The 26679-nt window shown below is 38.2% G+C and overlaps 1 protein-coding gene across 2 annotated transcripts in view; it reads right to left on the bottom strand.

Moving 5' to 3' along the window:
- Tfec (transcription factor EC) overlaps nucleotides 1-26679 on the bottom strand; it is a 74108-nt gene that overhangs the window by 11635 nt on the left and 35794 nt on the right. The window contains exons 1-3 of one of the 2 annotated variants that reach the window (XM_006236128.5): nucleotides 21288-21873; nucleotides 2610-2724; nucleotides 1427-1483 (exon numbers count right to left, since the gene is read on the bottom strand). In XM_006236128.5, coding sequence (XP_006236190.1) covers nucleotides 1427-1483; nucleotides 2610-2724; nucleotides 21288-21353 — 238 coding nt within the window. In that variant the 5' untranslated portion in view covers nucleotides 21354-21873. Of the gene's footprint in view, nucleotides 1-1426; nucleotides 1484-2609; nucleotides 2725-21287; nucleotides 21874-26679 lie in introns of those variants that run through there. The other variant, NM_022379.2, reaches the window with a different exon arrangement.

A 26679-nucleotide genomic window follows, 5' to 3' on the forward strand; every position in this document is an offset into this window, starting at 1 on the left:
ACATTTGTCACAGATAAGATACATGGAGCTACAATCATAAAAATGATTTAGCATGAGAATCCAGTTACAAATTGTTAAAAGATTATGAGTTCTTGGAAATACACACCCATACTTGGGGGTATGTGGTTTTTTTTCAAGGTGAGAAAACCATTTTTAAAACTGGGACTGAGATGGTTGTATAATTCTGTGACTACAATAAGAACCACCAAATCACTAAAAGGTGACTATAAGATTTCAATAAAGCTCTTTCACAAAGTCAAAAAAAAAGAAAGAAAGAAAGAAAGAAAGAAAGGAAGAAAGAAAGAAACATGGAACTAAAATTTTAACATGGATTTACCTCAGAATAAAATGATTTAGCATGAGAATCCAGTTACAAAATACTTTGCTCAGACTCATAGCTGGCAACAAACATACTAAACATTAAAGAACCTGCTGCCTACATAAAAGACAAAAAAGAGAAAGCAAAGGCAAAATTTTCATGGGACTCATGGTTCTTCAGCATAATAACTATTTGTACCAACCATTTGTTCTGCACACTTCCTTATTTCACATTCTAATTTAGAGTTGCCTGCAATGTATCTGAGGACTAAGGAAATCCAAAGGCCATCACCCAAGAAAGTGAGAAGCAAGGACCTGCTCTGCTCACAGTTAACTCTCACCAGTCTGACATAGCAGGTACAATAAGGACTGGTCTGGGTTTCACAGGTACTTACAGAATGAGTTTCAGTCTATTGCATATGAGAAAATTGCTGGTTTGACTCAGGTTATACTCTTTCCTGCTTGCACTGTTATTCTTTTCCTATTGTGACTTGCCTCTCAGAACAAAGCTGTTTCACACTCAATTAGTAGAAGTCACTTGAGATTGTGAAGCTCTTAAGACAAGACTTAGCATTCTGCTGCTAATCTACCCCCCTCACCTGCATTTCTTCCTCTCCTTCTGGTAATCAGAGTCAAACTAACCTAAAGAAGGCCTGCAGAATTTAGCATTACAACATAAGCTATACCTCTCAGATAACAACTCATTGAAAAGGGAGGGGCAAAGAGATATTGATAAATGAGGTTGTCCACTTGTTGTTGACATAGTGACAACATTTAATGGCCAGTTTGTTTCATTAAGTCTGTGAGTTGGTGAATCACGCCACTACTCCAGGGTAACCAAATGTACTTGTTATAGTCCAGCACACCCTGCCCAGGAAGGCAGGATCAAAACAGAATCAGGTTGCTTCGTTTTATGAAACTGTAAGACCTTTTCAAGAGATCTTAAGGTTTGCACTTCCAAAAATGGTTCAAGTTGCTAAGTATGAACAATTCATTTCAATAATCTGATTTCAAGTACTAATTGAATAACAGCAAAAGACCATATCCTTTATCCACATGCATTTTCTCTTGTATTAACTTTGTTTGAAGAAAAGGAAAATATACTCACTGAGGTTGTGGTTGTCCTTTTTCTGTCTCTCCTTTGCCAAAGCTCTAGTGTCAGTTTCTGAACAAAAGAATGATAATTGAAATGAGGCTTAGTTCAACCTTGGAGTCGTTCAATGCAATGTTCAGAAACATTAGCTAGAAATGGAATATTGCTTGTTCTAGAATCGTGTAACAATATATCTGGTGCCAATATGAAGGTATTTTTAGTAAAAGACAATGACAATGTCTTTAAGACCTGGAGTAACATAAGCCTGGTCTGCTTTCTAGTTTTCCATAAAACAGTCATGTGACCAGTTACCAAACTTGGTGCTTTAGGATTCTCCCTCATAATATGAATATAATATAATTGTTCTCTGAGCACATATGGTGCATAGAGAGTGCTAAGCTCTTCACCAGCTTCTACTGTTATACCTATAATTTTGAGATTCGGGGATGAATCCAATCTCTTAAAAAATAATTATGAGTGCTTGCTTTATCAAAGGAATGGGAGCTAGTTACATATATCAAAGATTCATGTCAAAACAATTCTACCACTCAGGGAATGGCAAAGTTCTCTAAAGGCTGGGTAGTATCCAATTTTCAAAAGAGTTCACAATGATCTTACTCCCTGGTCTCCATAAACTGGGTAATTCCTTCACCATTAACTGGGTTTATGAGACCAAGGGAACGCCAAGGAAATGTCCAAGGCATCTCCCAAAGCTACTTATATTGTATCATCTATAGAACCTTCTGTAGTATTCCATGCACTTACAAAGCAAGACTACTTAACCTACAATGTTTTCACAACCTGTGTATGTACCAGCTTTGAAGTGTATTGTCTAGGCCCCTCACATGTCATAGTCTGGACCCAGATAATTTCTAGAACACAGTCTCACAAGAAACTCTGAGTCAAAACAATTAATTGGCTAATCTTTTAGGCCAAGAAAGATGGGATCATATTGTTAATGTTTGAGAGAAGTGTATGATGAGCTACTAAAACATTGAATCTACTCAGTTAAAATGTAAATGATATTAACCTAATGCCTAGTGATATTAAGAAATTATGTATTTACTCTCAATGCTTCTCCCTTTTAGCCATTGTAATCACAGCTTAAAAAAATCTATTCAGCATGACAGTATGCCATTCATATCTGCTGCAAGCGACAAAATTTTAAGAGGTAAAACTTTTTAAAAAACAACATTACCTGCAATTTCCTTCTTCATGGGTAGAATACTTGGACAAGAAGCATTCATAAGACCAGTGTTAACTGGAGAAATGCCCTGCTCGCCACTATATACATCCAAAATACTACCAGACAACTAAAAGAAAAAAAAAGAGAAAAGTTCTACTAATCAACACCATTGTTGTAAACACATACAGACTTAGTAGGGTGACTTAAACCCTATCTTTAAATTTGACACATTGTAATGACCATAACAATAGATACCATGTTAATTTTAAACAAAAATATATACTGGATGTCTTAAAATGCATTATGAAATGCTTGTGGATAAGATGTGCTGAAACTGCTCTTTGTATCTCAATCAAGAGAGATCAATTCACGCATGAAGAAAAACCACTGATGCATATTCACAAACCTGTAGAGATTTGAGCCAGATCATGACATGGTTATAAATTAGTACTATTAAAACATTGCTTTAGAAAAAATATATACATCTTAGCAAGTCTGGAAGTTCCTTGCAGATCACAAGTTAAGGAACAATGGTAAAATACTTAGGAGCCTCAGAATGTCATCAGTAGTATTATAAGCTGGCCATCAAGAAGGGTTTTATTCTGTTAATGAAATGAGAAGCTATGCTTCCTGGGTGGCATGCTTTTGCCATTGTACACTAATGTTCTAGAGTATTATGGAATATTTAAATTATGATCTCACTAAACTACTTTGGTGCCAAGACACTAGTGAACACAGACTCTTGTACAATAACAGACACTGCAATTCTTGAAGTACTTCTTGAAAACGATTTTTGAGAAACCTAAGGCACTTTATATACAATTCAAATTGCACTGATTCATTACTCAAACTATGCTTATTGATCATGAAGAATATTTAATTTAAATATTCACATTTCAAGTAAATACCCAGTATTTCAGAAGAACAGTTACATTTACAGCATTAGATTGAAAAGTATAAAACATTTCTGTCTTATATGTCTTTGTTCTATTTCTGGACAATTAACCCAAAGCTAAATAAGAAACAACTTTTTTATCTTCTTGAAGGTCTAGAAGAAATATATACATATAAAATCAAATAAAACTATGCCAAAATTATTGTAGAAAATTTAACTCTACATTACTATTTGTTGCAATATTCCAATTCAATCCAAGAGGCTATTTTAAGATTTAGAAAGTCAGTGTGCAACCAATATGAAGGAGCTGAAGGATTGAAGGAGCTGAAGGGGCTTGCAACACCATAAGAACAACAATCCAACCCACCAGAGCTCCCAGGGCCTAAACCACAACCCAAAGACTACACATGGACAGACGCATGGCTCCAGCTGCATATGTAGCAGGGGATGGCCTTGCTGGCCACCAATGGGGGAAGAAGCCCTATGTCCTGCCAAGGCTGGAACCCCCCAGTGTAGGGGAATGTCAGGATGGGAAGGGGGGAAGGGGTGAGTGGTTGGCAGAGGAACAACCTCACAGAAGAAGGGGAAAGGGGCTGGGATAGGGGGTTTATGGACAGGAAAGCAGGAAAGGGTATAACATTTAAAATGTAAATAAAAAATCCAATAAAAAATTTAGTTCTTTTAAAAAAAGTACTTATTAAGACTAAAATTAATTTTACAGGAATAAATTATTATAGTATACACAATAAATATAAATTTCTAAGGAAAACCAACTATGAAATAAGATTTAAATCATTTCATACATAAATTTATGTTCATAGTTCACATCCAGAACTACTATTCTAACCTGCTTTGGGCTCTCTAGAATGTATTTCAGTATATTCATCCTTAACTTTATTAGACTTATCTTTAATTTATACAGGCTATATTTTACTTATTTTTCCTTACATTGATTTTTGCAGTGCTAAGAATCAACTCAGGGCCTTTCATATGCTATATACATGCTTATCATGAGCTACACCCTTGCTCCTACAAAAATCATTATTTTAAAATGTGTTTTTACTTTACAGATTTCAGATTAGAGATATTGAAATACTTCTTCCATTTCAATTTACTCATTTTAAAAGCAAATAAAAGTTGATAAAATTGAAAAAGATGATGCATGTGAGTCTCTGACAAACACAATTAGGAAGACATTCCACAACACAGACCATTTTCCTAAGATGTGCATCATTCAAACGGAGCTTTAAACCTCCACATTTTCCATGGTCATTTTTCAATAGCTGTTGGTTCTGAGCCGAGGCAACCCCACCTGAGTTGTGCGTTTCCACTGTGTCTTTGAGAAATATAATGGATGTGTGGAGCAAAAAGACAGGGAGTGGAGGGGCAGGAACTAGGTGAAGGCGCTTTTCCTCTGAAGATATGGAATTCAGATGGGTTTCAGTGTAGACTGCCTAGCAAACTGCAGAAATGTAAAAGAAGGAAAGGAGCTCTAGTGCGTGTACTGTAACAATGGAGGAAGGCTCCTAACCACAGAATCCAGAGTACACGTTCAGACAGTGCTTAGTCTGTTATTCCATGGAAACGGGGCAGGGTTTGGACAATGAATCTAATCCTGCATAACTGTCATATCTAGATTATTCCATGGAAACGGGGCAGGGTTCAGACAATAAATCTAATCCTGTGTAACTGTCATATCTAGATTACATCATCTTTGACCTCAGTTACAGTCCAGTTTATGCCCTAATCACAATGATCAATACCTTATTTAATTTTATGCTATAGGTAGTGTTCAATTTTATGTAAATGGCTAACTCCTTTTTTAAATATCATTAGACTGGTGAGTTTCAAGGCACATAGTACTCTTCATGTCATCTAAAAGTTTTAAGCGTGCACTGTTGGTGAGTAGTAAATGCACACAAAGCTTACGAAGCAAATTTCTACCTTCCTTTGTCTAAGTTAAGAGTCAATTCAGTAAGAAGGCCTACATCTTCGTAGATCAGTAAACAAACGGATAAATACTTTTGTGAAGATGTATTTATTCTTCTTAAGAAAAGGCAGATCGCCATTTGACATGACAGTGGCTGGCCATACTGGTACCAATCCAAACAAAAATGAATAATTTATCTTAAAACTCATTTAAAATGGCCAAGTATACACCTATATAAGAAGATGCTTCTTTCTGATGGAGAAAGAATAACTGTTACAAGAAGCTGTTCTGTGGTCAGCAGTGATTCACAGTGTTGCCATGGTACCTAGATTTTATTTACAGCTCCATTCCTGGGGTTACAGGAACATAAATAACCTGGGTCTGGCCTTCTTAAGTAATAGATCCACTCAAAGTAGCCAGTATTTCCTGGAGGGGGCCAGGTGGGAATAAAACATCTCAGGAAGGTGACTATTTTGACACACACAAAATAAACAGCACTAGAAATGATATAAAGAGAAAGAAACAGAAATATTAAATGAAACCAAGTTTACTAAATTAGTCTAAAATGAGTAAGGGAGAGAGTTTATCATAAACTGCTATAGAAAATAATAAATGAACATAACAACAGACCTGGAGGAGAGAATTGTATGCCTGCTGTTGTAATCCTGATTGTAAAAAATAAGGACAAAAAGCTGTGGCCAGGGAAATCATAGGCCTTTGGATAGTACCTGCTAGTGTTATTTTTCAGAATTGTCACGCTGTCAAATTACCTTCCAAATACTTATGTTCATATGGATAGATCTGAGCTGAGATCAATCAAGTCAAAGAAGCTTCTTTATACAGTGGACAGCGGCCAGTAGAGAGATGGAAAAGTGTTCAACGTGCTGAGAGTAAGAGACAGAGTGTTCAGCCCTAAACAAGGACATCTATGTTAAGCTAAGCACCAAGGATAAGGAAACATTACGTATTACAAAAGAGGAGACAGGAAGAATGTAGGGACCTGACGATGGGGAAGAGAGCTGTGAAGTGCAGTCTTTTGGTCATCCCGTAGCTATCACATTCACGAACTCATAGCAGCTGTGTTACCTGCATAAATGAAGCCAGCCCAAGTCCCAGCATAAAAATGGTAGGTGATCCTCAGGCTCCACCTATAACTGAGGAGCATTTGGCTGTGGATAGCTGCTGAGGGAGGAGAAGTCATTTGATTTTAAGGACATGGCCACTGGTAGGTTCCTCATGCCACAGCAGATGGCCCCATATCCAAGCACAGATGGGCAATAACCAGACTTAGTGGGCTATCAAAAAAAAATGTTAAGTTGGGAAGAAGATATCTTGGAGGTATATGGGAGGAAACAAGAGGGGGAAATGGGCAGGGGTGTATAGATGTGATCATATTCCATTATATGCATGTATGAGATTCTCAAAAAATAAAGAAAAAATTAAATCAGTAAAACATTAAAACGATGAAATGATTAAACAATATGAGAAAATCTGTAAGATTTTTTTTACAATAACACAATTAAGAATTAAGTGTAATGTGAAAACAAATGAATACTTTATAAACATGAAAGAATTTCATTATGCATTTTTTTTAATTCACATCTTGATACCATGGACACATCAGGCCATGCTAAAAAAATATTACTAAGCATAAGATGTTAAGTTTTCTATACTCTCAAAAAAACAAAAAAGCAAAAAAACTAAAAACTACTGGATTGTTAGGGAAATGAGGAGACTCCGGGAGGGTTTGGGAGAGGGAAAATAATATGATCATACTGTACTTTATGAATTGTTTAATGAACTAATTATTAAACGGGTTTACTCCCACAAAGAGTAACACTGAAAAACCATGAGTGACTTAGCTAAAAGGGGGAAATATTTAAAGATCCATTTCACAAACATGAAATAAATTGATCAAATGCCTTAGAAAAGTAATTGTTGAACGTAAGGCAGAAGTGATGGTAGAGACTGAGATCAAAGACACAACAGAAGAGTTCAGTCTTGAACCCCCAGTGATTGTTGGGGGGAGGGCGGCAATGGGGGGAGGATGGGGAGGGGAACACCCACAAAGAAGGGGAGGGGGAGGGATTAGGGGGATGTTTGCCCGGAAACCGGGAAAGGGAATAACACTCGAAATGTATATAAGAAATACTCAAGTTAATAAAAAAAAAAAAGAAGAAGAAGAAGGAAAGTTCAGTCTTCACAACATCAGCCTGGGGGAGTTGAGTTGGGAAAGTAATTAAGTGTGATGTGAAATTACTAGAGAAATAAATTTTTAAAAACTACTCGTGTTTATGTGCAGGTGTTTTACCTGAGTGTGTGTCTGGCACAGTGTATGTATGTGGTGTATGCAGAGGCTGGACGAGGCTGTCATATATCCAGGGACTGGGATTATGGACAGTTGTGGATAGCACATGGTTGGTGGGAGACCTTGAGATGGGCAACCACTACTCAACGTCTGAGCCACCTCTCCAGCACCAGGAATTATGCTTTTAAAATAGAACCTAGAGAGCCCGTGGGCAGCACCCCGCGAGCAAACTTGAGCCTCGGGACCACAGGTAAGACCAACTTGTCTGCTGCAAGAGAGCTGCCTGGTGAGATCGGGACACACAGAGGCAGAGTTCATCTAGGACCAGGCACGTCCTGTGTTTGCCGGAGGTCCCACGCCCGAGGATCCCAGCCGGCAACAGCTCTCTGCTCCCAGACCCCTTGGGAAAGAGGCCTCACCGCCTGGTCAGGTGGGCACTCCTGAGGCTGCAGAGCAGAAGACACCACCAACACTGCCCACCCCTGCCCACATCCCTGGCCCAAGAGGAAACTGTATAAGGCCTCTGGGCTCCTGTGGGGGAGGGCCCAGGAGCGGCAGGACCCCTGCCTGAGACACCACCGGAACCTGAAGGAAACAGACCAGATAAACAGTTCTCTGCACCCAAATCCCGTGGGAGGGAGAGCTAAACCTTCAGAGAGGCAGACAAGCCTGGGAAACCAGAAGAGACTGCTCTCTGCGCACACATCTCGGACGCCAGAGGAAAACACCAAAGGCCATCTGGAACCCTGGTGCACTGAAGCCCCCGGAAGGGGCGGCACAGGTCTTCCTGGTTGCTGCCGCTGCAGAGAGCCCGTGGGCAGCACCCCACGAGCGAACTTGAGCCTCGGGACCACAGGTAAGACCAACTTTTCTGCTGCAAGAAAGCTGCCTGGTGAACTCAAGACACAGGCCCACAGGAACAGCTGAAGACCTGTAGAGAGGAAAAACTACACTCCCTAAAACAGAACACTCTGTCCCCATAACTGACTGAAAGAGAGGAAAACAGGTCTACAGCACTACTGACACACAGGCTTATAGGACAGTCTAGCCACTGTCAGAAAGAGCAGAACAAAGTAACACTAGAGATAATCTGATGGCGAGAGGCAAGCGCAGGAACCCAAGCAACAGAAACCAAGACTACATGGCATCATCGGAGCCCAATTCTCCCACCAAAACAAACATGGAATATCCAAACACACCAGAAAAGCAAGATCTAGTTTCAAAATCATATTTGATCATGATGCTGGAGGACTTCAAGAAAGACGTGAAGAACTCCCTTAGGGAAACACAGGAAAACATTAATAAACAAGTAGAAGCCTACAGAGAGGAATCGCAAAAATCCCTGAAAGAATTCAAGGAAAACACAATCAAACAGTTGAAGGAATTAAAAATGGAAATAGAAGCAATCAAGAAAGAACACATGGAAACAACCCTGGATATAGAAAATCAAAAGAAGAGACAAGGAGCTGTAGATAAAAGCTTCACCAACAGAATACAAGAGATGGAAGAGAGAATCTCAGGAGCAGAAGATTCCATAGAAATCATTGACTCAACTGTCAAAGATAATGTAAAGCGGAAAAAGCTACTGGTCCAAAACATACAGGAAATCCAGGACTCAATGAGAAGATCAAACCTAAGGATAATAGGTATAGAAGAGAGTGAAGACTCCCAGCTCAAAGGACCAGTAAATATCTTCAACAAAATCATAGAAGAAAACTTCCCTAACCTAAAAAAAGAGATACCCATAGGCATACAAGAAGCCTACAGAACTCCAAATAGATTGGACCAGAAAAGAAACACATCCTGTCACATAATAGTCAAAACACCAAACGCAAAAAATAAAGAAAGAATATTAAAAGCAGTAAGGGAAAAAGGTCAAGTAACATATAAAGGCAGACCTATCAGAATCACACCAGACTTCTCGCCAGAAACTATGAAGGCCAGAAGATCCTGGACTGATGTCATACAGACCCTAAGAGAACACAAATGCCAGCCCAGGTTACTGTATCCTGCAAAACTCTCAATTAACATAGATGGAGAAACCAAGATATTCCATGACAAAACCAAATTTACACAATATCTTTCTACAAATCCAGCACTACAAAGGATAATAAATGGTAAAGCCCAACATAAGGAGGCAAGCTATACCCTAGAAGAAGCAAGAAACTAATCGTCTTGGCAACAAAACAAAGAGAATGAAAGCACACAAACATAACCTCACATCCAAATATGAATATAACGGGAAGCAATAATCACTATTCCTTAATATCTCTCAACATCAATGGCCTCAACTTCCCAATAAAAAGACATAGATTAACAAACTGGATACACAACGAGGACCCTGCATTCTGCTGCCTACAGGAAACACACCTCAGAGACAAAGACAGACATTACCTCAGAGTGAAAGGCTGGAAAACAATTTTCCAAGCAAATGGTCAGAAGAAGCAAGCTGGAGTAGCCATTCTAATATCAAATAAAATCAATTTTCAACTAAAAGTCATCAAAAAAGATAAGGAAGGACACTTCATATTCATCAAAGGAAAAATCCATCAAGATGAACTCTCAATCCTAAATATCTATGCCCCAAATACAAGGGCACCTACATATGTAAAAGAAACCTTACTAAAGCTCAAAACACACATTGCACCTCACACAATAATAGTGGGAGATTTCAACACCCCACTCTCATCAATGGACTGATCATGGAAACAGAAATTAAACAGAGATGTAGACAGACTAAGAGAAGTCATGAGTCAAATGGACTTAACGGATATTTATAGAACATTCTATCCTAAAGCAAAAGGATATACCTTCTTCTCAGCTCCTCATGGTACTTTCTCCAAAATTGACCATATAATTGGTCAAAAAACGGGCCTCAACAGGTACAGAAAGATAGAAATAATCCCATGCTTGCTATCGGATCACCACAGCCTAAAACTGGTCTTCAATAACAATCAAGGAAGAATGCCCACATATACTTGGAAATTGAACAATGCTCTACTCAATGATAACCTGGTCAAGGAAGAAATAAAGAAAGAAATTAAAAACTTTTTAGAATTTAATGAAAATGAAGGTACAACATACCCAAACTTATGGGACACAATGAAAGCTGTGCTAAGAGGAAAACTCATAGCGCTGAGTGCCTGCAGAAAGAAACAGGAAAGAGCATATGTCAGCAGCTTGACAGCACACCTAAAAGCTCTAGAACAAAAAGAAGCAAATACACCCAGGAGGAGTAGAAGGCAGGAAATAATCAAACTCAGAGCTGAAATCAACCAAGTAGAAACAAAAAGGACCATAGAAAGAATCAACAGAACCAAAAGTTGGTTCTTTGAGAAAATCAACAAGATAGATAAACCCTTAGCCAGACTAACGAGAGGACACAGAGAGTGCGTCCAAATTAACAAAATCAGAAATGAAAAGGGAGACATAACAACAGATCCAGAGGAAATTCAAAAAATCATCAGATCTTACTATAAAAACCTATATTCAACAAAACTTGAAAATCTTCAGGAAATGGACAATTTCCTAGACAGATACAAGGTACCGAAGTTAAATCAGGAACAGATAAACCAGTTAAACAACCCCATAACTCCTAAGGAAATAGAAGCAGTCATTAAAGGTCTCCCAACCAAAAAGAGCCCAGGTCCAGACGGGTTTAGTGTAGAATTCTATCAAACCTTCATAGAAGACCTCATACCAATATTATCCAAACTATTCCACAAAATTGAAACAGATGGATCACTACCGAATACCTTCTACGAAGCCACAATTACTCTTATACCTAAACCACACAAAGACACAACAAAGAAAGAGAACTTCAGACCAATTTCCCTTATGAATATCGACGCAAAAATACTCAACAAAATTCTGGCAAACTGAATCCAAGAGCACATCAAAACAATCATCCACCATGATCAAGTAGGCTTCATCCCAGGCATGCAGGGATGGTTTAATATACGGAAAACCATCAACGTGATCCATTATATAAACAAACTGAAAGAACAAAACCACATGATCATTTCATTAGACGCTGAGAAAGCATTTGACAAAATTCAACACCCCTTCATGATAAAAGTCCTGGAAAGAATAGGAATTCAAGGCCCATACCTGAACATAGTAAAAGCCATATACAGCAAACCAGTTGCTAACATTAAACTAAATGGAGAGAAACTTGAAGCAATCCCACTAAAATCAGGGACTAGACAAGGCTGCCCACTCTCTCCCTATTTATTCAATATAGTTCTTGAAGTTCTAGCCAGAGCAATCAGACAACAAAAGGAGGTCAAGGGGATACAGATCGGAAAAGAAGAAGTCAAAATATCACTATTTGCAGATGATATGATAGTATATTTAAGTGATCCCAAAAGTTCCACCAGAGAACTACTAAAGCTGATAGACAACTTCAGCAAAGTGGCTGGGTATAAAATTAACTCAAATAAATCAGTTGCCTTCCTCTATACAAAAGAGAAACAAGCCGAGAAAGAAATTAGGGAAACGACACCCTTCATAATAGACCCAAATAATATAAAGTACCTCGGTGTGACTTTAACCAAGCAAGTAAAAGATCTGTACAATAAGAACTTCAAGACACTGAAGAAGGAAATTGAAGAAGACCTCAGAAGATGGAAAGATCTCCCATGCTCATGGATTGGCAGGATTAATATAGTAAAAATGGCCATTTTACCAAAAGCAATCTACAGATTCAATGCAATCCCCATCAAAATACCAATCCAATTCTTCAAAGAGTTAGACAGAACAATTTGCAAATTCATCTGGAATAACAAAAAACCCAGGATAGCTAAAGCTATCCTCAACAATAAAAGGACTTCAGGGGGAATCACTATCCCTGAACTCAAGCAGTATTACAGAGCAATAGTGATAAAAACTGCATGGTATTGGTACAGAGACAGACAGATAGACCAATGGAATAGAATTGAAGACCCAGAAATGAACCCACACACCTATGGTCACTTGATTTTTGACAAAGGAGCCAAAACCATCCAATGGAAAAAAGATAGCATTTTCAGCAAATGGTGCTGGTTCAACTGGAGGTCAACATGTAGAAGAATGCAGATCGATCCATGCTTATCACCCTGTACAAAGCTTAAGTCCAAGTGGATCAAGGACCTCCACATCAAACCAGACATACTCAAACTAATAGAAGAAAAACTAGGGAAGCATCTGGAACACATGGGCACTGGAAAAAATTTCCTAAACAAAACACCAATGGCTTACGCTCTAAGATCAAGAATCGACAAATGGGATCTCATAAAACTGCAAAGCTTCTGTAAGGCAAAGGACACTGTGGTTAGGACAAAACGGCAACCAACAGATTGGGAAAAGATCTTTATCAATCCTACAACAGATAGAGGCCTTATATCCAAAATATACAAAGAACTCAAGAAGTTAGACCGCAGGGAAACAAATAACCCTATTAAAAAATGGGGTTCAGAGCTAAACAAAGAATTCACAGCTGAGGAATGCCAAATGGCTGAGAAACACCTAAAGAAATGTTCAACATCTTTAGTCATAAGGGAAATGCAAATCAAAACAACCCTGAGATTTCACCTCACACCAGTGAGAATGGCTAAGATCAAAAATTCAGGTGACAGCAGATGCTGGCAAGGATGCGGAGAAAGAGGAACACTCCTCCATTGTTGGTGGGATTGCAGACTGGTACAACCATTCTGGAAATCAGTCTGGAGGTTCCTCAGAAAATTGGACATTGAACTGCCTGAGGATCCAGCTATACCTCTCTTGGGCATATACCCAAAAGATGCCCCAACATATAGAAAAGACACGTGCTCCACTATGTTCATCGCAGCCTTATTTATAATAGCCAGAAGCTGGAAAGAACCCAGATGCCCTTCAACAGAGGAATGGATACAGAAAATGTGGTACATCTACACAATGGAATATTACTCAGCTATCAAAAACAATGACTTTATGAAATTCGTAGGCAAATGGTTGGAACTGGAAAACATCATCCTGAGTGAGCTAACCCAATCACAGAAAGACATACATGGTATGCACTCATTGATAAGTGGCTATTAGCCCAAATGCTTGAATTACCCTAGATCCCTAGAACAAACGAAACTCAAGACGGATGATCAAAATGTGAATGCTTCACTCCTTCTTTAAAAGGGGAACAAGAATACCCTTGGCAGGGAAGAGAGAGGCAAAGATTAAAACAGAGACTGAAGGAATACCCATTCAGAGCCTGCCCCACATGTGGCCCATACATATACAGCCACCCAATTAGACAAGATGGATGAAGCAAAGAGGTGCAGACCGACAGGAGCCGGATGTAGATCGCTCCTGAGAGACACAGCCAGAATACAGCAAATACAGAGGCGAATGCCAGCAGCAAACCACTGAACTGAGAATAGGACCCCCGTTGAAGGAATCAGAGAAAGAACTGGAAGATCTTGAAGGGGCTTGAGACCCCATATGTACAACAATGCTAAGCAACCAGAGCTTCCAGGGACTAAGCCACTACCTAAAGACTATACATGGACTGACCCTGGACTCTGACCTCATAGGTAGCAATGAATATCCTAGTAAGAGCACCAGTGGAAGGAGAAGCCCTGGGTCCTGCTAAGACTGAACCCCCAGTGAACTAGACTGGTGGGGGGAGGGCGGCAATGGGGGGAGGGTCGGGAGGGGAACACCCATAAGGAAGGGGAGGGGGGAGGGGGATGTTTGCCCGGATACCGGGAAAGGGAATAACACTCGAAATGTATATAAGAAATACTCAAGTTAATAAAAAAAAATAAAATAGAACCTAAATAAACTAAAATGACTGAAAAATAAAAATATATTGTATCAGAGCTCTCTAGAGGAACAGAACATATAGAGCAAATACATACATACACATATACATGTATGTGTTTGTGTGTGTATGTATGTATGTATGTACGTATGTATGTATGTACGTATGTATGTATGTATGTAATTCAGGCTGTGATCTAGGTAATCCACAATGACTGTCTACAACGTCTCTGAATTCAGTGTTTGCTGTACTTGTTTAGTCCATGAGGCTGGATGTCTCATCTAGTCTTCCATATATGCCAGAATTCTAAAGAAGTAGGCTCTAATTCAGTAAAAGAATGTACTTGGTAGTGAGAGTGGGAACAAACAGGCAAAGAGCAAGAGCTTCTTTCTAGCATATTCTTAAAATAGGGTTCTACCAGAATTAAAGCTGTATCTTCTATCCCAAAACATCGGGGTTGGGGATTTAGCTCAGTGGTAGAGCGCTTGCCTAGCAAGCGCAAGGCCCTGGGTTCAGTCCTCAGCTCTGGAAAAAGACAAAACAAAACAAAACAAAACAAAATATCCCGATTAAAAGTGGGCCTTCCCTCTTAAAATGATTTAGGTAAGGAAAAAATTCCTCCCAGGTTAACGTAGCTCCTGGTTTTAGTTAATTCCTAACATGTTCAAGTTGGCGACAGAGGGTAACCATCATAAATGCTACTAATAATAATCAGTATGTGTCACTCACTGCTTCTAAAATGTATTAAAACTGGTTTTAAAAACTGACACTAGATATAACAAGTAGCTCACAAAAGATAGCTAGTAAAAAACACACACATGTTGAATGGAAAAAAGTTGAAGTTATATATGCCAGCAGGCTATAACCATAAGGCAACTGACATAGCTATATTAATATCAGAGAAAATGGGCTCTAAATTGAGAAATGTCACTAGTGATTTTGATGGTTAATATTGATGGCCAACTTTACATGATGGAGAATCGCTAGGAGATGAACCTCTGGACCTTTCTGTGTAAAGCATTTTTGGAGATTATGTTAATTGACGTTGGAAGCCCCTTTGTGAATATGGATGGTACCATTCGTTAGGCCAGACTCCTAACAGGGCGGCATGCAACAGAGCGGCCACTAAGGATGGCAACTACCTTAAGCTGCTAGTGCTGTGACTCCCCCTCTTGGATGAATTGTGCCTCCAAACTGGGAACTAAAATAAACCCCACAGTCCTTCTGTTGCTGCTGGCAACTATTTGGTCAACTATTTTAGCAAAACATGAGTAATAAAATAACTGCATATAAAAAGTGTAATTTTAAAAAAAGACTAATGATAAGCATGCATGTTTCTAATGAAATCACATCAAGTATGTGAAGAAATCTACAGAAGTGAGTAGTCTACGTCAGAGCAGAAGATCTAATACATTCCTTTTCATTGTTGAAAAAGCCAAGCAGACCAAATAATGAGGATTGTTATGAGAGATTTGAACAAAAGTGACCTCATAGATATGCTTAAATTACTTGCAAAAGCAGAGAACATATGATTTTCTCAAATATCTTTGAAATATTCAAACATCAACTATGTATTCATCCAAAAGAAAACGTCAAAATTCATACAACATTTGATTTGAAAAACTGTTAACGTTGTTGGCAACTCAAGAGTAAAGATAAAATCATGCTGAAATTTAACAACAAATGAAAAAATAGCAAAAACTCACATAAACTAATTTGCAGCATATAGAGAAATGTCTTAAAACCTCAGGCTTAAAGAATAATCTGAAGAAAATACATTAAGGTTGCAATTAGATTAACTAATATTTTCAAGAGGTGAGGAGAAAAAAATAATCAAATAACACAGCAAAGAACTGACAAGTCAGTTCACAAAGCCCAGGTCACTTGGGGGAAATAAATTAACAATACTAACATAGTTCTATAAGACTGATTTAGGAGAGAAAGAAGTTAAAATAAACATCAAATAAGCAAAATATATAATTAGAGAGGAAGTTTCTATGGTGGCCAAATGATATGGGAGCAACCAGCCACTTTTTGTTTTATTTTAAGGCCCACTCCATGAGCTGGAACCCATACTTGACACTGCTAATGTAATCAATTACCTGAGGAAGACTTGCTACTATTTTTCTGCTAAAGGAACATAGCAATAAATGATTCTCTATGATGTAATGCTATGCCATAAAGCAGATCATCCCTTAGCTTTCATCAGAGAAGTTTCATATTGCAGTATATGGTTTTATCACAGAGATCCACAACTAGTCAATGAATGTTAAGAGTAAGAGAGCAAGAGACATTGGAGCACTAAATCCTAAATGGATTGTCATTAATAAACTCCAACCTTCAAAGTTCAGTTATCTATGAAGAAGAGGCAGGAAGACTTAAGATCCAGAGGTAGTGGATGACTTCAAAGAAGCAGCACCTTATAGACACAAAGGAACTGAAACACATGTGAGCTCAGAGCCTGTGATAGCATGCCCATGACCTGCAGAGATTTAAACCACACAAATCCCTCCACAGAGAAGGTCATGGCCACAAAGTTCTACTTGGAATTGATAACCGGGGAAGGAAATGTCAAATTTCTCCAATGGAGTGTCACTGGATATATAAACTATACTCCAAAATAGGCCTTAGAACCAGGAGTAATTGGCCAACACAAAACAAATTCCATGGTTTTATTGTTTAGTGGTGTTTTTTGGTGGTGGTGGTGGTGGTGGAGGTGGTGGGTTTTTGTGTGTTGTTGTTGTTGTTGCTTTGTTTTGTTTTTGATGGTGCTGAAGTTGTTTGTGTGTTGGTTGTGTGTTCTGTGTGGCTGGTTCTGTTTTTGGGTTTTGTTTTAGTTTATGTCTTTTGATTCTCATTGTTGCTTGCTTCTCCTTTTCTGAGATAGAGGAAACAGGAAGATGGGTGGGAAGGGAGATAAGGAGGTAGTAAGGAGAGCTGGCAGAAGGGATGCCTGAGACAGAGTCTATGTAGCTCTGGCTGTCTTTATGTAAAGCAGACTGGCTTTGAAATCACAGAGATTTACCTACCTCGGCTTCCAAGTGCTAGGATAAAAGATGTGAGCCATCATGCTAAGTCTTGTATGAAAGAATTTTTAATGAAATAAGAACAATACGCTCTCCCTTACTCTCTGGACGAAGATACGGAGGTTTGCTTTCACCTCTCTAATTTCAGCAGAGAGTCTAGCCAGAACAATTCGTCAAGAAAAACGAAGAACTCACTAAATATCAAGAAATACCCCAAATGCTCTCTGTTCCCAGATGGCATGATTATGATCCTATATTTAGAAAACCCAGAGAGGTTCCATAAGAAATGCAACAGACAAACCAGAACAAACAAAAAATCTCACTCTTTTTCAAGCTAACAAATGAAGCTGGCTAGCCCGGTTGCAAAACAAAATCAACACAAGAAAATCCATTGTATTTCTATAGATAAGTGATGAACAACTTGAAAAAGAAATGAGGGTTGAGGATTTGGCTCAGTGGTAGAGTGCTTGCCTAGCAAGCGCAAGGCCCTGGGTTCGGTCCCCAGCTCCGAAAAAAAGAACCAAAAAAAGAAAGAAATGAAAACACTTCCATTTAAAATAGCCTCAAAAAAAGATTTGGGAATAAAATTAAGTTCCATAAAGGAAAGATGTATAGACTGAAACCTAAAAGTACAAGCAAAATTAAAGAAGATGGGGAAAAAGGAAAATATTCCATATTTCAATAAAGAGATCACTTCATCAAGATGATAACACTACCCAAATAATTGCATATCCAATGTGACTGCCAGCAAATGACGAATGAATGTTTGATGAAATTGAAAACCACATGTTAAAATTACCATGTGATTTTAACCCAATAAACCAAAAACAGACTTCGAAAATACCTAAGTGGCTAAATAATACTTCTAGATTTCGAAGGTAATTACAGTGCTACCATACCACAAAGGGTGCCATTCTGACATGAGGACAATTATGTAGGTCTGCAGATTGTAATAAGGAAGTCAGAAGGAAACATTCTAATATAGTCTAATAATTTTAACAAAGTTACCAAGAAACCCCCTTTCACCAAGTGGCAAAGGGCAATCTTTTAAATGAAGGACATTGATTTCAATGGATATCTACAGAAAAGGGAATGATTCCGGGCCCTCATCTTCCATATATTTAAAAATTAACTCACAGTGGGTTAAAGAACTAAACACAAGATAGACAACAATAAGACTCTCGAGAGAAGATCCAGAGCTCTTGATAAGGCTGGAGTCAGCAGAACACCATTTTGCTAAAATGTAACTTTTAGTGGCACCAAAGAAAAATAGCTTTGCCTTTGTTTACAAATGGTGCTGTCCAGATAACAAAATAAAATCTACAACCAAAAAGACTGTGGAAGCGTCTGCACAACTATAAATCGTGCATAGAGATCCATCTCCTCTTATCAGGAAACCAGAGCACTATGACCTAAGTCCCACTTTATTCTTACTCTTCATGCACTACAGCCATCTGACCCCTGACATGACACTTTAAAATAATGATATCCACTTTGGAATTTCGTCGCTGTTCTCACTGTCCAAACTCTTCAGGTCCCTGTACCTAAATGATGCATTCCCAGAGTCATCTAGTGTATCTACATCCTTTCTAATAAACTCCCACTTTCCTTCTCATACCAAAGATATTTAAAATACCCTTAAGATCTATCTCATCTCAAGAACCTAACTCATTTATAGAACCCAAACTCAAAATATCTTTATGGCTTCTCTTTTACTGATTCAATCTTATTCTCCACTACCCCTGAAGTTTTAAAGCCTTGTTATTATCATGTATACTTATACTGCGTTTTCAATATTGTATTTCACACTCCAGTGTGGGTGATGGTGGTAATTACAATGAATTGTTTCTATGTAGATAGGGAATTTTTCAGAGGACAATACAACACAACATAATAACATACATTATACCATAGTCAATAACTTATTAAATGCCAAGTATAATATAACTGAAATAACATCTTAAGTCACCATTAAAACAGTCTTATAGTGTATAATTATTATTCTAAATATAAAGCAATTACATCTCTGAAATAAGGTAATGGTATAAAAATAATACACCTATAAATGTAATAGAGGTTGCAAGGGAGAGAGGGCTCAGTGCCCTGTAAGTGCCAAGACACAAGCTTGATTTCCAAAATCCATGTGAAAAAAGGCAAGAGTGGTGGTATTGACTAGGAATAGCAGCACCAGGGAGCTGGACACACATGCTAGGGACTAACAGGCCACGCAGCCTCGCCCATACTGGGAGCTCCTAGCTACTAGGAGAAGTCACCTTTTAAAAAAGCAGTTGAAATAATAGCCTAGATTCAGGCTTGTATGACACAGGGCTGAATTCTCTACACTGTGCAGAAGCAGTCTTGTCTTTCATAAATATTTTTGTCTTTCTGCTTCTCCACTGTTCCCTCAACCTCACCCCACCAATACGTATCAAAATCAGACAGTCCCTCTTCAGTGCTTAACTTAGGGGTCAAACCCTAGACTACAGGCTCCCAAGAGGTAACCGGGCTTGTTTTTCTCTTCACCTCTTCACAATGGTAGGACTAATAAACTTTAAATAAAACTTTAAATGTTGTTTATACTCATTTGCTTCGACCCCTTTCATTTATATTCACTTAGCAACAGATAGGACCCCCCCATTATACACTCAGTAGGTTCCTAAAAATAACGTTAGGACCAGAAACCCTGACATTTTTATAAAAAAATTATGTGTATCTGCTAGATAATCTCACTTCAAATAGACAACATGGCCAAAACTTACAGAAGGTTACAAGTTAAATTTGCAAGTAAACTTTCTGTGAAGTAACAAAAGGCAAAAAGTAGCCCTGATTAGGGTGTGTGTGTGTGTGTGTGTGTGTGTGTGTGTGTTCACATATTTAATGTGAGTATTCAAAGGAAGCTGATAGATGTGTTTGTTTAGATCCTCGCCGCTTGCTTTTCTATGAGGATATTCACTGTGAATCTAAACTGGTAGAACTGAGCAGGGGACTCTTTGACAGAGAAACTGGACGTAAAAGAAGATAAACTCCTGCTCTAAAGGGGCGCACCACAGGCCACCATAGACTGGAGACCGTAGGCACACATGAAACACAGACTTTCGAAAGATTATTTTACTTCCTTGTGGGTGTTGATTCGTTTAGATTCAGTGAGTCAGATTTTTCAGTTTTAGGACCTGCACTGCCAATTGCCTGGAAACCGTATTTTATTTGTTAAAAAACCTCACTCTAAGGCTTAAATGACAAACACTGAGCCACGAAATCCTGCTGTGTTATTTTGTTACTATTATTTTTGTTCCATTATACATGAATAAAAATAATGAGAGAGGCTGGAGCTGGAGTTCCCCCGGCAAGCGAGCTTTCACACAAAAAGGAAAACACAAAACTGGATATTCGCACAGTTTCACATCACATACACCATATCCTCATTATTCTTTCAGCACTAAGTTAACAAAAGAGTTGTTAGTAAGAGTAGAAAATAAACAATTCGCTGAGCCCTCACTTTTGATATAAAAGTCACAATAAGGCATTAGTTTTAGCAGACTTTTTTTTTAAACTCAACTTTAAAATTTCTTAGCGTAGCTCAGGGTGCTCGAAAGTAAAGAAGCTTTTCAAAACACACAGTTAATTGTATTTTACACACTTTAATGTTAAAGTCTACATACCTTATTTTAATGACTATAGCTCTAAAAATTTTACATTTGGCACTTAATCTATCTAGTTTTATCTCCAAATAGTGAGAGAATTTGACAGCATTCTTACCAGTTTCAACTTGGAAGAGTCTATAACCTTCACAATAGCGATGGTTTTTTCTTTCTCCTTCATCATTTCTTTCCCTTAAGCTTGCAAACAATAACCAGGAGAGGCATACAGAAACTTCTGCACTAAGGTGAACTTTGCTTCTTCCTTGGACTTTAAGACTAATCTGGCCTAGATTGTGACTGACAAAAGCTTGCTCGTTGATGTCATGCAATCCTTTCAAGTCCCAAGCAAGCACAGGGGCTTGTTAATATTTACTCAGCCCTTGTCTCCGGAATCGTCTTGAACTATAACAGTTTACTTACATTGCCAAATGCCACCAGAATTTACAGGTACCTGACTGAAAAAATACCTATGCACGTTAACATCAGTGAGTTGCTACCGACAAAAATATCTCTAAAGGAAAAGAATGAACTAAGGCCAATCGGTAGAAAGTACAGCGTGATAGCTAAACTTCGAGGTTAACTAGTCATCCAGCTTCAGTGTACCAGAAAGAGAGAGAGAGCTGTGTCTCAGGCCCTCTCACACGTCTAGGATTTAGTTCCCTTTTTAGATTGGCTGACACATGGTGATGAGACAGTTATTGCGTGGGTTTCTTACAGGGGTGGCGCCATACTTCTTCTGTTTGAAGAATGAGTTTGACCACATTACTGAGCTTCTCTCACTATCGTTCTGCTACATATATATATATATACATATATATATATATATATATATATATATATATAATATAGGCTCTTTTTCTGAAAATCACACACAGCTCTTCATGAAAAATTTATTATAAAATCATTATCACAATGTGTGGTCAATGCAAAGAGGCTACATTTTGTTGTGGCCCCACCCTCGATACTGCTGCCCTTTATCCATTAAAAGTATTCATAAATAAAAATTATATTGGTCCTGAGAGAATACAGCAAATACATAGGCGAATGCCAGCAGCAAACCATGGAACTGAGAATGGGACCCCCGTTGAAGGAATCAGAGAAAGGACTGGAAGAGCTTGAAGGGGCTCGAGACCCCATATGAACAACAATGCCAAGCAACCAGAGCTTCCAGGGACTAAGCCACTACCTAAAGACTATACATGGACTGACCCTGGACTCTAACCTCATAGGTAGCAATGAATAGCCTAGTAAGGGCACCAGTGGAAGAGGAAAACCTTGGTTCTGCCAAGACTGAATCCCCAGTGAATGAGATTGTTGGGGGGAGGGCAGTAATGGGGGAGGATGGGGAGGGGAAGACCCTCAGAGAAGGGGAGGGGGAGGGGTTAGAGGGATGTTGGCCTGGAAACCGGGAAGAGGAATAACAATCGAAATGTAAATAAGAAATACCCAAGTTAATAAAGATGGAAAAAAATAAAACAAAAAAAATTATATTGGGAACCCGATTACAATTGTACCTAAATTCATAGTTCTTATTTAGCATTTATTACTGCATAATTATTCCGTATTTATTGGATGACATCCATGTTGTGCAACGTACTGTGCCAGCTGCTAATGATGAACTGCTGAATTGAGTGTCATTTGAGGAGAGGAAGTGTTGAGAAGCACTAAGATTATACAAATCTTGAATTTAATTACGACAGACTGTAGAGGCGGGAGAGAGCAAAGCGAAGATGGGAACGATGTGATTCTTGGTGTTCTTGTTATTGATATTTTACCAGATCAACCAAAATAGACTTGGGAATAGAAAGTACGCTCAGCCACTGCAAGTTTGAAGCATCTGCGGTAACTCAGCAGATACATAAGCCGCAGGATAGATAAATTGAACATAGAGAAGAAAGCTCTAAGTTGGCATGGCATGACATCATCAATAAAGTGCATACAGATACAAGAGAAGAGACGGGTAAAGACTGGGCCGAGAGACAGCATTTCACCATATGTAAGAAAAGAGTCAGCAAAATGGATGAAATGTCAGACAATCTAAGACGCTCATCAGAAAATGCCTCCGGATGTGGTTAACCATGGCAAACATGACTTGAAAGCCAAGGCAAATGAGAATAGAGACTTTGATACTGGATTTTAAGTTGCTATGTTATTTTTTTTTTCATTTTGAGAGTTTGAGGGAGGAAAAAGGACATGGGGAATTATATTGTCATCTCAGAAAATTTTTTTAAATTGATTGATGTTAAGAGCCCTTTTAAAATCATGAAGAGAAGAGCTTGATTGGAGAGGAGAGATTGCGGTCGTCAGATGATGTTGGGAGGGAGGAAGTGGAGGCAGTGAGTTTTGGGATGTGTGTGTGTGTGTGTGTGTGTGTGTGTGTGTGTGTGTGTGCGCGCGCGCGCGTGTGCATGTGTGTGCCTGCGTGTACTGAAATAACATGGTGGCCAGAAAGCAAATGTATTCGAATAGAGCTATTTGGTTTAATGTGACATTAATATGAGCAGTCCTCTTGATTAGCATATACTGATGATACTGGAGAAGGTTCGCAGAAGGAAAACTTCTTGGGAATTTAAGAATGAAGTAGAAACTTTTCTATACTAAAGGGTGGAGAAAGGAAACAGATGTGGAGGTTTAAGAGAACTACTTAAGCTTCCGAGCAAATTCTAACCGGACTGCACATGCTTTCTCTTCAAAGCAATATAGGGCATTTCAGAGAAATGGAGAATGGGTGAGGAAGTTGAAAGTTTAAGGAGAGAAGATGTTGCATAGTCTGCATTAGTGGTAATCTTAACTAAGAAATGGTTGTAGGTTTGTCCCCCTGTTGTCAACTCTCGTGTGACATTGATGATGTATTTAACATAATCAGTATGCACAGTGTAGATGGTGCTCTCCATTTGACTGATTGACTGCTCAGTAAAGATGTGACAAAGTAAATGAGCTTATCTAGGACTGAAATTTAGCCAGATTAAAACAAAACAAACAAAAACAAAAACAAGAAGTTAATGGTGCTTTTCAAAAAAATGGGTTATATTTTGGACTCTACAGACAGGTTAAAGAAGATTTTTAAAATAGTGTGAATGGGAAACAATAGCCACTGAAAACAGTAGCATTGGTCCAATTGATATGACCTCTAAATGAGCTGAAACAAAAGTTAATTGAGAAAGCTAGGGAAAATATACTTCAAAAGTGGGATCTGACAGTGAATGTTTAAAATAAAATACTAGAAGTTATGGGGACATTGACAAGAGCAAGAGGTCATATATAGCTTGTGAGGGATGTTTAAAACAGGAAGGGTAAAAATCACATGGATGCTTAGGAAGAGGGAAACCTGCGAGTTCAAGGTTGGTGAAGCAAGGCTGACTGGGATGAGCATTGTCTGCTTCTACTTGGAGTCCTTGCATTCTACTTTACACGGCTGTTACATGGGAACCAATTCCTTGTGCCTGAGACCGTCTATCCAGAGCACATAGAAATGGGCAGGTCCTTGTCATTTCTCAGTGTAGACACTCAGTAATCATTGTTAGGCTAAAATGACAACTCTTGGACTCCTTCCCTGAAAAGTCAACAAAAGCAAATTAAGTTCATTAGAAACTTTGTTGTAAAGAGAGGGGGCCACGTGCCTAATGTTAAATTTCATCTGACCTTCTCTGTGTGATCCCAAGTCAATTGTAATGTCTGAAGTTTTGCATGCTAGAGAAAAGGAGGAAGAAATAGTTCTTTCGATATAAGGTCTATTTAGAATTAGTAAAGAAGGATGCTTTCACAGACTATTTCTCAGGACTTGAATTTCATGCATTTATCCTACCATTGTTTATCTAAATGATTCACTGATATATTGTTGACTTCAGCCTACAAAATGTGGTCACCCACATTCTCCAAATGAAATCTTTAAAGTAGCAGTTTAATTAAAACCTTTTATTTCCCCACTTGTGATTTCTAAAGTATCTTAACTCACAAAAAATACAGATAATCAATCCTTCAAGATATATGGAAAGAGTATGTAGAAACTTTAACAGATAACATTTCTGAGACTAATAATTAGACAATGAGTAAAGTAATCAAATAAAAGATTAGGTAACTTCCCTTCTTGAAATATGATTCCAGGAATTAATACTGACTTCAACACAGAATTCTTTCTACATTAAGATGATGAAGTCTCTCTCCTTTTTGTTCACCTCTGAATAATGACTCAGAAATAATTCATATTTTATCATAGTAAATTTTAGTCTTTAACAAGGGAGTAAAGTCTATGAATCTCAATTTACTAATCATTCTGAAAGAGTCAAAACTGAATCAGTACCTCATGAAGGTATTTGATTATAAGCAAGACTTCAAATAGGAAATGTCAAACTTAAATTGTTCCTAGATAATGCTACAGCAGATTAGATATGGAATTGGATGCTTGAATTTAAGTATAAGATGATTGATAGATAGATAGATAGATAGATAGATAGATAGATAGATAGATGATATATATGTTGATGATAGATGATTGATAGATACATAGACACTTAGATTAATATATATAGATACATAGGTAGATAGATCAATAGACAGATAAAAAGATACATACATACACACATACATAGAATACATACATAAACAAACACACACACATATAGATAGATAGATAGATAGATAGATAGATAGATAGATAGAAAGATAGATAGATAGATAGATAGACAAAGAGAAAAGAGAACAGTGGAACACTATAATCTTTCTCAATATTATATGAATATTTATTTGCCTAAAGTATATTGAAATATTCATTTGCTGTCTTCTGTCTATTTCAAAAGTGCTGGAAAAAAAGCCCCATTTTCTAGTCAAATGAAATTGCTTTGTTTTACACGCTAAATTGATCATTAATTATGGTCCTTTTGACCCTTTGGGGTCTGGAAATACTGTTTTTTTAGCGTTCTCCTTTTTCCCTAAAAACTTAAATTCTGCACTGATAATATGCTTAGCAATTTCCATCTAATAGGATACAGGACATTTGGAATGCTGTAAATAATGATCAAAGTGGTGCTTTAGTTTGAAATAACAAAGAACTTTAGTGGTAGAAGTTTACTCTTGGATATTTAAGTTTTCAGACACTTAGATGTGTATATGTATATGTCCACAGCATCTGAGACCTGCATGTGCGGCTCTGATGGCTGCCTTCTCTGCATTACCTTCCCTGGGCCCCCTGGTGACTATTCAGGGGACCCTGGGCACAGTCTTTGAAACCAACTTCTATCTCAACCGAGTGCTTCTCCTAAAGTGCTTCAAACCAAAGTCCACAGCCCTCACATGTTGACAGGGGACTTCTATATCATCCTTTTACTTTTAAAACGTTTTGTGGATGTCCAAAGGTCAGCGGTGAAATTTCAGTTGAAATTTAGATTATATGAAGCAAGCCATTCATCCTCTTCATCTCTATTACTAGTGACACAATGAACAGCACGCACACAAACACCTTAGCCAGCAACAGTACCACACACTCGCATAGTGCGGCAGATGTGCCAGGCATG

This window comes from Rattus norvegicus, chromosome 4, assembly GCF_036323735.1.
Source record: "Rattus norvegicus strain BN/NHsdMcwi chromosome 4, GRCr8, whole genome shotgun sequence".
In the NCBI taxonomy this organism is placed as follows: Eukaryota; Metazoa; Chordata; class Mammalia; order Rodentia; family Muridae; genus Rattus; species Rattus norvegicus.